Source organism: Embiotoca jacksoni, unplaced genomic scaffold, assembly GCF_022577435.1.
Source record: "Embiotoca jacksoni isolate LCO1_2020_lvr unplaced genomic scaffold, fEmbJac1.0.p SCAF_1, whole genome shotgun sequence".
Classification (NCBI taxonomy): Eukaryota; Metazoa; Chordata; class Actinopteri; family Embiotocidae; genus Embiotoca; species Embiotoca jacksoni.
In genome coordinates this window covers 25,772,318-25,785,801 of record NW_027185229.1, presented here as the reverse complement: position 1 = coordinate 25,785,801, position 13,484 = coordinate 25,772,318, and the positions used below count along the sequence as shown (strand labels likewise).

Here is a 13,484-nt window from a genome sequence, read left to right as displayed (position 1 = left end):
TATTAATTTAGATTTAAATTTATTCATAAAAGATTATGCACACTGGGTTCAGATAGATTTTTCAAAATGATGAACTGGATCTCAAACAGAAAATCTCTAGTAGCTACGCTGGGCGGACTGCATCTCCCAGCATGCATCTGCTGGGGGATCCTAGATGAACAGCGAGAAGATGGATGGCTGGATGGTGTTTCCTCTGCTGCTGTGTGTGTTGCTGCAGTATAGAGGCTGCCTCCTGCAAGAGGCTTCGCTGAGGAGCTTCAGTCAGAGAGGAAGGCATCCGAAGGGAGAAAGCTGCATCTGATTGGCTGATGAGCCTTTACAGGCCACCAATCAGACACCATACTTTGCTGTGTGACTGCGTGTTTCCCTCTCCATCTCTGAACGCACTGTCAGCCTGCGCATATTTTTATGTTTGCAGCGCTGCATGCAAACCGAGTGTGTCTGTGTGTGCAGGATGCCAAAATCTGAAGCTGTGAAGGAAGGGGAGGGGGAAGGTTAGAAACGCAGAAGAAATAAAAAATAAGAAAAAAAATAAGAGAAGAGCAAAAGCTAAGAAGAGGATGAAAAGAGGACAGATGCTGAGGAGAGAGGGATAGCTAAAGGCACACTGAGGAGAGAAAGAGGCCGAGAGAGTGAGGAGGAGGAGGAGGAGGAAGAGACGATCTGCTGAAGGAAGCAGAAGCGTCGTTGATTTTCAGAGGAATCAAGGCAGCTGTCCTCTGTTGCCGTGACGATGGGCTGTTGGCTCTCAGGACCATGGATGGGTGACCAAACGGTGAGCCACCACAGATCTGCCTCAGTGTTATAAATGATGCTGTGTGTGTTTTATTACATCTCACTGGAAAAGGGAATTGAGCTCTGGCTTGTGTGTGTGTGTGTGTGTGTGTGTGTGTGTGTGTGTGTGTGTGTGTGTGTGTGTGTGTGTGTGTGTGTGTGTGTGTGTGTGTGTATGTGTATGCAGATGCAAAATGGCATCATGATTTCTGTAGGACTCTGCATTTGTGTGTGTGTGTGTGTGTGTGTGTGTGTGTGTGTGTGTGTGTGTGTGTGTGTGTGTGTGTGTGTGTGTGAGTGTGTGTGTGAGTGTGGACGTTAAACGTAAATTCTTTGAATTCAATTTGAATCTCAAATAGTCTCATGTCTTCATTTTTTGGTAAATATGCAGAATTGTCATGTTGCGTGAAGAATTTAGTTCATAGTCATCATCTTCATCTCCTGAAGGCTCACACTCGTCCTGCTGCCGTCCTCTGTCTCTACACACAGGTGCCATTTTGTGCTTCTCAGTTCATGCTTTCTGTGTTTGTGTGTGTGTGTGTGTGTGTGTGTGTGTGTGTGTGTGTGTGTGTGTGTGTGTATGTGTGTGTGTGTGTGTGTGTGTGTGCGTGCGTGCATGCGTGTGTGTGTGTCTGAATGTAGCGGAGGGTGACTCATGGTTGTGATGTGCTGGAGTTAACAATACTGTTCATGCGTCTAATTCGATGTTTGCCGAGCTGCATGTGTGTGTGTGTGTGTGTGTGTGTGTGTGTGTGTGTGTGTGTGTGTGTGTGTGTGTGTGTGTGTGTGTGTGTGTGTGTGTGCGTGAGAAGCAGGATGAGGTTTATGCTGCTCGTAGGTGTTAACCCTTTCGTGTACCATCGGACAAAATGTTCACATTTGTCACAGAGTTCAACTGTCCGTGTGTCATACTGGAATAAATCCACCATCTGTCTGTAGGTAGAGTGTCTTATGATCCAATTGTGTCATATTTTTCAGTCTGTAGTGTTTTCACACTGTAAAAAAATAAACTGTTAAAATGGCAGCGTGCAAACTAAAAATTGCACGTAGTGACGACGGATGCTGTTTTCACATGATACATTGCGGGATCGGAGCAGTTCTCCAGTGATTCACTCTGTTACCTCCACAATGTTTTTTGGACATATGACAGCCTGATTTAAAAAAAAACAAAAAAGCAAAAAATATATTGTGCAGCAGAGGTTTAGATAACCTGATATTTAGTCCCTAGTATGGGTTAAACTCCCAAAACTCCCCCAGATGCATTCAAAAAGAAAACCAACTGAGTTTTATCCCTCCCGATCGTCACTAAATTCCACACATTGTTCTTGGAGGTTCTCTGGGATGCAGACAATTAAATTGATCCAAAATAATCAGACACAAATTACACAAATATTGTAAATTGACAAACCAGAGCTAAAAGTAATGCTAACCACAGGATCCACAGTCAGCAGGCAGACTACTGCTGTACAGTTAATTGAAAAAACAAAACAAACTGTTAACCACTTCCTAATTTTCTTCATAATCAATAATTTAAAATCAATAAAAACATTTGTATTGAGAAAATATATTTTTTGTTTTTGTTTTTGTTTGTTTGAGATCAAGACAATTTCTCAAAACAGGTTTCCTCCTTATAATCAGACGCCAACACGTCGGCAGTTCCATTGATTTGTGGTTATATTAACTGTTATTTGCCCTCAAACATCCATCAGCAGACAGTTACAGTTACAGTCGAGCTGTTGAAGGCAGTAGAATAAAGGAGCAGTGCGTAGAATTTAGTAGCGTCTAGGGATAAGGCTTTAGATTATATCCCACTGAACACCCTCCCACTGCAAGAGAGCAGACAGACCTAAATTGGCTGTGAACTTGTGAAAATTGCAAAAAGCTCTCTCTAAAGCCAGCCATTAGTTTGTCTCTTCTGGGCTACTGTAGAAACATGGTGGTAGAGGACCCACTCCCTGTGTAGATAGTAAATGTTCATATTAAAGCCAATGAAAACACAATGATTATTAGTTTCTGGTGATTGAACACTAATGGCAACACAATTGTGGATATTATATCCCACCTCTGCCAACACACCCCCTTAAATCCTTTACACTAAAGTGAATATTGGACTTACATTCATGTGTGTCCATGAGGTGAACAGAAACTTGTCATTCCATCGTGGCTATGGGCACGTGTTTCCTGACATTTCCTTTCTCTGTCTCTGTCTGCTGGTCTTTAGATGAGTGGGCGGAGTCTAGCACATCTGAGCCAGCGGGATGCTCTGCGGATCCTGGCAGCCAGTCAGCGTCCAATCACCATGCAGATCAAGGGTCAGAGGGGGCGTGGCACTGAGGCAGAGAGGGGATCCTGGGAGCCACTTCCCCTGAACCTGCAGCACCTCAACCTACCCCTCCCACTGATGGGGGTGGGGCTTAACACCTCTAGCCCCTCCTACCAAGACAGGTACACACACATGGACAAAATAATGATGACCTGTATAGCCTAGAAAGTGGATTATACAGTAACTTGACTGTATAGTCAGCTATTTTGTCTGATAATGATTTTAAACAACCGTCAGTTTCACACAATGACGTCAACTTTTTTAAGACCGGGTTTTACATTTCAGTGTATAAACAGAACTTTATAGTATATTGAAGTATATGAAGTATATTACATTTTTAGTTCTGCTTTACCAGGATTTTAAAAATGTTTTCTTTAAAATGTCTAAACTCTGCATTCTTATTGTCTCAGACATTTTTACAGCCATCTGTCTCTGCCACAAGATCACCTTGATGGAGGACGGTACAGCTACCTGTCTAGCTCCCCACGGGACACTGTGGACATGGGCCACCAGGTAACATTAAGAAACACGTTCATAAATACACATTATATTGAATATAAATGTCAATAATTAAACAGCATCCATGCTGCATTTAAAAAACATGGCAGACAGGAATCATTAAGGGGATTTTCAATGCTCCACCAATTACCAAGTAGAACAGCAATCTGTAGTTTGTTTTTTTATATAAAACTCCACTGCGGTGATTAAATACTTGCAGTGAGTAAAGCTTTGTGAAACTGTACTGAAGTTCTACTGGAGCCCTGAACAACTTCAGGAGAAACTGGTTCTGTAAAATCTTCGAGCACCTTTCACAAAAAACACTGCAGAACGTATTTAAGATTCGCAGAAATTATTCAGACACGAAAACAACAAAGCAGCAACAGAATTTTCTCAAATCCGTCTATTAATTTTTTTTGATTACTTAATTGTGTGTACACACTTAGATACACATAGAATTTCTGGGTGCTTTCACACCATGATTTAACCAATAATTCCTTGAATTAGTCAAAATGAAATGAACTTTGTACTGTTTCTCGTTTTCTTTTTCCACATCCTGAATCCTTCAGGATCTAGAACTGAGTGGTCGTCGACGAAAGGGACAAAGCTGCCTGATGGGCTGCTGCAACACGAACTTAGAAGATCCTAACGCCTGCCACAGTCAGGTATCTAAAACTGTGCTTTCCTACTGAAATTTCTGCTTTGTCAGTTGGTATGCTACTTTTTCTTTTCTTTTTTTTTTTACTGTCCGCAAACGCAATCTGCCAAACCAAACTAACAATGAACTGATTCTGCCAACAAATAATATTCAAAGCTGGATATAGCTTATTGCTCTGAGCCATAGAGCTTCATTGTTGTCAAAAAAATGTTGTTTCACCGGCTGACTGGCTTATTATAGAATATCATATTTAAACAAGGAATTAACTGATTAAAGTGAATAAACTAAGAATCTGGCCAAGATTGCACTACTTGCGTTCAGTATTTGACAGGTTTTCACTGCTACAGTCACACAAACACAGAATATTAGAAATGCCGTTATTTGGGGGTTTTGGTGTGGAGTTCTGTAATGACCTTGGGACTGCGAATGCCTGTTGTTGCAGACCGATGACGAGGACTTCGTGATGGAGAAGCCGATGGGCTTCCTGCCCCTCCATCATGAGCTGGACAGCGGTCTGGGCTGGACTGATGGCTCCCTTCACCAAGGGGACCTCTCGGGGCTGGAGACCGAGGAGGGAGGCCTGGAGGACTGTCATTCGCACGGGGCCCTCGCTCCGGGAGGGTGTGGCGGTTTTGGAGGCGGCGGCTCCCCATCCTCTGAGTCCTTCATCTCCTCAGAGCTCAGCGACTCGGGCTTCTACAGCGTGAGCACCGGGGAGTTCAGGCACTTCCAGAGGCTGCTGGAGAAGCGAATGCGTCTGTACAACGCCCGGCTGCAACATCAGGGCGAACCGTGCGAGAGGCGCGAGCGGCGCGACAGCTGCCCCAAGAGCCACCGTGAGCTGCTGGAGGCCATTCCTGAGGCGCTGACAATGCAGCCTCAGTGTCAGCGCCTGCAGCTCGACATAGAAGAAGACACTGGGCCCGTCATGGACCTCCCACCCCGCGGGCTTTTCCGGTAATTAGAAGATTGAATTTCACAGCAATAGCATCATGGACACACAGGTGCACATTGTTAGGTCAGTCCCAGTGTCACTGTAATTGACGTGTTTAATATGAGTTTGTCAGCACAAACTCTCATTACATGCACACAAATAAAAACAGGATAATTGGAAGCCAACACCAAAAGCTACGTTTCCATGGTAACAATAAGGGACACATAAAAAAACAAATATAGCTCAGTAAATCATTTAGTAACAATGTTCAGGACTGAGAAATGAGACTGATAATGAATATATTAAAACATCTATGCAACTTTAAAGTCTTCTACAAGGCACAAGATAGTACAAAATGTCACTAACGTCTGCGAGTTTAAAACCATTTTACAAACTGTACCTTCAGGGATTCATCGAAACCTGTTAATTCTATTGAGACCATCGGCTTTCAAGCCAGTTTGAACTTGTTTATCCCATGTTTGAATCATTTTAAACGTACAATATGTTTAAGTAAATTTAAACCCACTTTTCTTTACCAGTTGAAAATCAGTATAGTGTTACTTAAACCAGTTTATCTCAGGTATAAACCCAGTATATACAAAATGATCTCTTTCAACAAACCAATTTTAAACAGTTTCTGGAGTTGATGCAGCTGAGCAGCTGGAATTCAAATGTTTGCAGCTAAAAATTTGCGTAAATAAAATGTAGTGTCCTCAAACATATTATAGTGCTGTTTGTTTGCTGACATCAACTTTGTTTGTATTTCTAGAGTTTCATCAGTCCAGTTCCATAAAGCCGACCGGCCCTGTCTGAACCGTCACAGCTCCAGTAGTGGAGCCCTGTTCAACCCCTCCCACACCCACGCTGCAGTGTCACGAATGCCCGGTCCAGTCCTCTCCACCTGCAGTACCCCCTCCAGCCATCGGAGACCACTAGTGCCCATGCAGCAGCCGCAGCACTACCAGGGGTCAAGCTCAGTGGGGATGCTGAGGAGAAGCAGAACGCTGCACCATCGTCCGCCTCCACAGGAGTACCGCCGCCGGGCCAGCCACCCAGCGTCCCCCTCCTACTGCGCAGCGACTCTGCATCACTGCGGAGGTGTTGCGCCACATAATGTCCTGCCACCGGAGCTGCCAGAGGAAGGTGAGCTAGTGGCAGGTATGATGGCTCCCCATCCAGCAGGTTTAGCCCTCCCAACCCAACAACACCCCACCACTCTGGGCCATGTCAGGGGTGCCATTGCCCATGAGCGATGTTACGACAACAATGAGCGATGTTACGACAACAACTCTAACGGCCAGATCGCTCACCACGACTGGTGGCACTCACAAGAAAGAGGTTTGATGCCTGAGCCAATGATGACAGAAAGGGATAGGGAGATTGAAAGGGAACTGGAACAACAAAGGCAGATGCAAAAGGAGAAAGAGCTGGAGAGGGAGACACAGATTCAGGAGGAGATGGAACGAGAGAGGCAGCAGGAGCTGGAAAGGAGCCGAGCCAGAGAGCAGCACCACCTCCAGACTCTGGTCCACCCTCCTCAGGCCGGAGATGTCAACGACACCTGGCCAAAACCAGCCAGCCGTCAGTCCCATGCAGGCGGGGGAGGCCGAGGTCTCTACAGCACTCTGGAGGGCCACACGGGTGTTGGCGCTGCTGCTGGATGGGATGCAAATAAAGGACAGATGAATGTGGGCTCAAGCCCTAATCCCAGTTCTGGTCTGCAGCCAAAACTCCATCCAAGCCCTAAACCCAACCAAACCTCACGGGTCTCCAGGAACCAGCTGCTTAGGGACCGGGCGTCTCAATTGGCGGACGAACGCAGCGGGATGAGCACCGATGAGGAGACCAGCACTGACATGCTGATGGGTCGGTACTGGAGTCGAACCGAAAGAAGGGAACACTTCCTGTTGGCCCGTGAGCAGAGGCAGCAGCAGCAGCTGCAGGCCAGAGGAGTGAGTTTACGAGATGCAGTCAGCAGGGGGGGACCCTTCACAGGGGGAGGAGCCTATGTTGGAGATGGAGGTGTACTGGACAGCAGAGGGGTCGGACCTTTTGCAGAGGGACGGTGCAACACGGTGCTGGAGCTGAGTCAAAGGAAGTTGAGTCGTCTGAGGAACCGAAAGCTGTTGGATGACTGGACAACAGTAGAGGAGCTGCTGACTCATGGGACCAGGCTGGACAACCATGAGGACATGCTGTGTCCCAGCTCCCTGCTGACGGTCACCACCGTCTAACTGCATGGACACCATGTCTAACTGCAACTGTGTGTGAGTGTCCGTGATAACAAGCTAACACGGTCTGCGAATCTTCTTGTCACGTCTTTTCCAGAGTTGGATCAGAAGTTTCCCAAAATCAAATGAGGAGAATGATATCAGTTTTATCAATGCGTCCAGTACAGATAAAGGTCCAGGACATAACCAGCCAATCTTAATCTTAGCACAAAGACTGGAAGCAGGGGGGGACTTCTATAGCCGGTATTACCAAACCCAAATTTACTGCCATGCTGCATTGAAGACTGTTTCCAGTCATAGCGTAGAGTTTGGGTTCATTTTGAACATCCCCTCCCCATCGGCATCCACCACAACATGACCTCATATCACTGCCATTGTTGGAACTACATTTCTAAACAAAAGCTCGACCTCAACGTCATCGCACTGAGCCACCCCCCACACTGGTTGCTGATTGGTCCGCTCTTCAGAGTGGCTGTGAACAGCATTTCCAGACTATAATCACAGAGAAGACAGGCAGGCAGAGACAGGCTAGCACTTCGAGCATAGCTTTATTTAACTGTGTAGTTCCTTCCCTCAGCCAGCAGGGTTCCTTTCAAGGAATTGAAAATGTTAACTTACCTTTGGCTCTTTAAATTGACATGTTTTATTAAAAAAGAGCTAGGAAAGAGGTTTCCTCTGTTTCAAGTTGCGGTCATCTAGGCTAAACATGTGCAAGGCCCCTTTCTTCATACAAGTTTTGTATTAATCTATTATATTGTTTTAGTAAAGGAATCCTGTTTAATTTTCATCCAGCTAACTTTTTTAGTTTTTAACAAAGATTTGTTAATCTGGATCAAGTTATTTCAAATACTGGCAAATTCATCCTTCTTCATCTGCATAGCCGAGAGTCTGCATGACATAAATTTCATCATTAAGTTATCTCAAGTCCATACGGTGCTTTGTGCATCTGCACAGCTACGTGGGTCCGTGTCATATAATTTTCATCTGCGCATGTCAGTGCAGATTCACACTAAAGTTATGGCCATGCAGAGTTTGCACAGCTACAGCAAAATGTGCACCATTTCCCATCTGCCCTGCTGCCTGTGTCCATTTTGGAGCATGTTAGGGACTTCAGTTAACAACATATTAGGACCAAGGTCCTCTTCATTTCTGTATTTAAAGCACACACATAAAAACTGATATCCGTTTTCTCACGTCTCTGGGGAAGACAGAGAACAAGAAGATTCGCAGAAATGTTGGATTGTTCCTTTAATGAATGTGTGCGGGTGAAGGAACCTCACCCGTCATCGCTGTACATCACCTCAACTGATAGCTTTATGTGTGGGTGTCTGACCACTGTACAGCACTCCGGACAAAACGTGCGTGCCAGCGCATGACGCTCGTAGTGACAAACGACCGAACAAGGTCCGATCAGCGTGTGTGTTCGCGTCACGTGTTTTCAAGCTACATCTTGTGCTGCGTTCATTGTGACGGTATCACAAAAAGTTTGGGTCGGGACTCCACTCCTGAAAGAGACTGTGAGATTTTGGGGAGTAATACTGTTCTGCGTGACGTACCAGGCCGCGCACTAATGATAAATCACGTACAACTGCTTTTTACATCAGCACCACTGAACACACCAACTGTAGCAATGCAGACAATGGCAACCAAGATTTGATACCAAATCTTGAATGGCTTTTTACAGAAACTGTTTACAATCAATATATGAAATTGGGTGGGAGATTTTCTTGCTAAAATGCAGAAAACTACGACCTGATTGACTTCCGTGTGCAACACTAGCAAAACCATGTTGACAAAGGGATGAGGGACGATTAGCCATGGAGGTCTTGCAGATCATTTTGACCACAATCTGTAACATCAGCTGCTGTGGTGTACGGGGTGGATCTTAAGTCGCAATCACATCAAATAATTTATATTATTCTGCAATTATGTACAACTGATTGGAAAATAGGCCCCCCCGCTTGTTGAAAAGAACCAAATAAATGTCAAAAAGGTGGCAAAAATAGCTGGAAAGCCATCACCGCTGGCAGTCACATCCAAATGAAATCCACTATTAACACGGATATAATTGATTTTGATTATTTTGTAAAAGAAAAGCTATATTGTCCTACATATCTGAAACTATTTAGTTAGATAATTTTCCTATCTCAATTGTGCCGTGTTTCGTACGACTCTCACTATTTTCAGCTACAGGCCGCTACTTTAGGCCGCATGATTGGATGACAGTAAATCGAGCGCATCGACTTGACCGGAGAGGACGAGCCGGCGGCAGAGTTGCGCCCTGCTGCTGCCGGGTCAAAATGCAGAACACCAACATTGCTGAATGGATGTAGCAGCTCGCTGTCTGAAAGCACGTTAATGTGTGAATGTTGCAAAGTTGTAATAACAAGAGCCCCCCCCCCTCCGCGCTCCTTCTTTCTCACTGCTCTGCTGACATGATGTGAATGCAAGCAAACTGATTTTTCATGGCTCCTGGCTCTCTGTTCCTGCTGGTGTCTTTTACTGTTGGCAGGATGTTCACAGATCTATCTACGCAGTAAGCAGTTTATGCATGTTTACTGAAATCTACAGCAGTGCGTTGAACTGCGGTGAGATAACCTCTCCCCCCCCCCCCCTCCCCCCCCTTACACCCCCTCCAAAAACACAAAAAAGAAAAGAAGATACACCTCAATTCAACTTTACATTAAGTTTGCGCAGACGGCTGCGGGACAGACGGAGCTCAAAGTCAGCGTTGTTGACATTCCACTGAAAAAGCTTGGACAGTGTGAGTAAATCTGAAGTCTACTGATTTCAGGTCAGCACTTCAGGAAAATGTGCAATAATACCTCAAGCTAGTTTTAATACCACGACGACGGTGTTTTGTGCTCTACACCCGTCAGGTTTCCATCGAATGCAGTAACTGTTTAACTCAAACAGATGCACAAAGTGACAAGTCACCGCAAGTGCACAGTCATCTTGGAATCTACAGCGGCAACAGCAAAGGTTATGTAGATATTTGCACTATTTCTTTACATTTTTTTCCATGAGAGGGACCTAAGGAAACAACTTTTTGCACATCATTTTTATACTACAAGTTTTCCCTACCTTTCTGTACCAGGGACTGAGGCCAGTGGAACGACTGTAGATAGAATGACAGTGTGTGTTGATGTTTTCTTTATAAACTATCATCGTGATTTAAGGAGGAAAATTGTTTATTGTGATTGTGTTGGACATATTTCAATATTTTTCTTGTGATGGTTTCGAAACCAATGTGAACAGTTTTTATGATCCTTAAAATCTTTCAAAGCTACGTAATTTATTTAAAAGTTGGTGAAACACTGAACTGTTTTACCTTTTTCAAAGAGTGAACACAAAATGTGAATATTATTGTCTCTTTAAATGGCTAAATTGAATTTCACTGTTGTTTTGTGTCATTATGACATGTACATATTGATTTTGTCGGACGGTGCGGTTGAAGATGAAGTTAGACACGTTGATGCCATCAGCCTCCTCCAGTGGTTTATCATGTGATTCTTTGGGTTCATAGCTGTGTGACGGAGGCTGTATATACAGCACAGAGATGAACATTGTAGTATTAGTACATTTAAAACTCACAATATTGTAAACATTCATGGATAGTGGTTCAGTTTGTTCTGAATGTTAAATGTGGCATCCATGAATTATGAGTAGGATCACTGACACTGTAATGCTTAAAAAGAACACTTTGACATTTTAGATGAATGTTCTTGTTCTTTGTTTCCTTCAGATGGATATCAGTTGTATGTGTCCTTCTGTCCGGCGCAGAGATACAGTAAATCCAGGATGTGTTAGCATAAAGACTGGAAGCAAAAGAAAAAGCTCACCTTCCAACACCTCAGAAAATGTCTGAATCAAACGTTCGATCTAAGTAAATGGAGGTGAACAGGAAATAGAAACAGAAAAGAGAGAACTTGGTTTCCCAGGATGTTTAAAACTGAAAAAAAAAACAAAAAAAAACCGAACAGCGCAGGGCTGCAGACTGAAATTTCATAAAAGTTGTAACGTAAAAAAATACGCCAAGTCTTTAAAAATTGCTTCCTCCTTGCCGCTGTCTGATATTATTATATTTATGGGGAACTTGAGAGAGAAAGAGCGAGATGAGAAAAATGTGCAGCATGATGCAAAACATAGATGGTCAAGAAAAGATGGAAAATCGAATCCTTCGCCAAAATTAAAATGTATTATGGTGGTTTATCAATAACCTGTTTTCTTCTGGAGAAGATCGTCTCATTTGCTCTGTGGAATGTCGTGTTGAATTTGGCACACAGCTCGGCCACGGCTGGATTAACAATGGGCAACATGGTAAACCAGATTTACCTCCTATTATTTGGGTCAATTTAATCTAATTTATCTGTGCAAATCTGTCAGAATTGGCTGCAACCAACAATCATCTTTATACTGACAGTGCAGCGTATGAAATTTCATAAAATGTGAAAAACTACATTTTTAGATGTTGAAATTGCGTTTTTGTCTGGCTAACAGTGGAAAACCAAAGATGTTGAGTTTAGTATCGTAAAAAGCTCCATTTGACAAAGTGTTGATCAACGCATTCGTCCCGGTGAGATCAATTTCAATCGACACAGACGCTGAGGTTTGACATTCGTCATGTTGATTAAAGTATTATGTTAATTTAAACCTTTGTCTCATTCACGTTCAGATTTCATAATCCCAAAAGTCTTAACTAGCGAGGGAAGAAATGTTTTCTCAGCATACCATGGGACGACTTAATCACTGCACTTTTGTTTTAATTGTTAATTGAGTTACCGGAAGGTGTTCTTTTTCTCTTTTAACAAGCTTGGCTAACAGTTTTATAGTGCTGTCACTCTTTTGTGGGTCTCACTACGGGATGCAGAGAAATAACTGATATCCATCTTAAACCTGAAACTGAAGAAGACAGAGAACAAGAGGATTTACAGAACTGTTTGTTTAAAACACTTTTAAGCAGAGAGAAAATATGTGGAATCAAACCTCCACCCTCTTTATTTCCACGTTTTCCTTCTCTCTCAGCTGTGACTCAAACAGTCTGAATAATGGATGACGAAGAGAGAAATTCCCCCCCCCCCCCCCCCACCCACCTCCCTCCTCTTCACCCTCTTTGCTTACGTTATACAAGGACAGAGAGGGCTGAAAATAGCGCTGCTGTCCTCATGTGATGTGAAATTAAAAAGCACACTGGAGCGGAGATACTTGCTGCTGGGGAACTCAACACTTGTCCATCTGACAATCCCTCCATCCAGCCTGCAACATCACCTCCATCCGTCTGCGCAAGGGTACTTTTCACTACAGCAAGCTTTTTGGAATATGATGATGTACATGTGATTGTAATAAAGAGATTTTAATTAGCTATGACAATGTAGTTTTGTGCTTTTCTTGACCAATTGTAGATGCAGATGTGGAGCGGGACACTTTGTGCTTCAGGTCTGCTTGGAACTGGTGGATTCAAATATATTTCAAGCACATTTACCGTCAATATCTTTGTGGACGAGCTCATCATACATCACACATTAACATCCACGTTCAATTTATGCGAGGTCATTCATTTATTAACACATTATATCAATAAATTATAGACCTTATTTTATCTACTGTTGCCAGGGTTTGGAAATGTTTTGTTGGTTTCCATAATCCGCAATAAGAAATGTTTGTTCTCTTTCCTACAAACCAGAGTGAACTATAAATAACTTTGGTAGTATTTGATGAGGAGAGCAGATGTACGCAGCGAGTCCTCTAAAGCTCAATATTAAAATATAGGTAATTTATAATCTATTGATTCATATCTCATCATACGACATGATGACAATGTATAGTATTTTCTTGATGACAAAAGAAAACTATCCACTGATGAAGACGAGTAGATATGATGACAGAAATGCCAGTAAGCAGACCTTGTATGAAAATTAAATAAATGTAGTGCAACAGTAATACTGATGGTACATATTTCATATAAATTTGTATTATATTTATGTATCTATTTACATCTACACCTAGTTATTTTTATGCAGTTTTTGATTTCTTACATCATCTATATTTATAGTTTTATAAGCAGTG

General features: G+C 43.2%; 1 protein-coding gene across 1 annotated transcript; it reads left to right on the top strand.

The window, feature by feature from the left end:
- The first annotated feature begins 188 nt into the window (after positions 1-188).
- Positions 189-12,803, top strand: LOC138198532 (genetic suppressor element 1-like). The gene is made up of 6 exons (XM_069149977.1): positions 189-775; positions 2,996-3,219; positions 3,508-3,610; positions 4,165-4,260; positions 4,696-5,210; positions 5,957-12,803. The coding sequence occupies exons 1-6, from the start codon at positions 734-736 to the stop codon at positions 7,419-7,421; spliced, it is 2,445 nt and encodes an 814-aa protein (XP_069006078.1). The 5' UTR covers positions 189-733; the 3' UTR covers positions 7,422-12,803.
- The last annotated feature ends 681 nt before the right edge of the window (positions 12,804-13,484 follow it).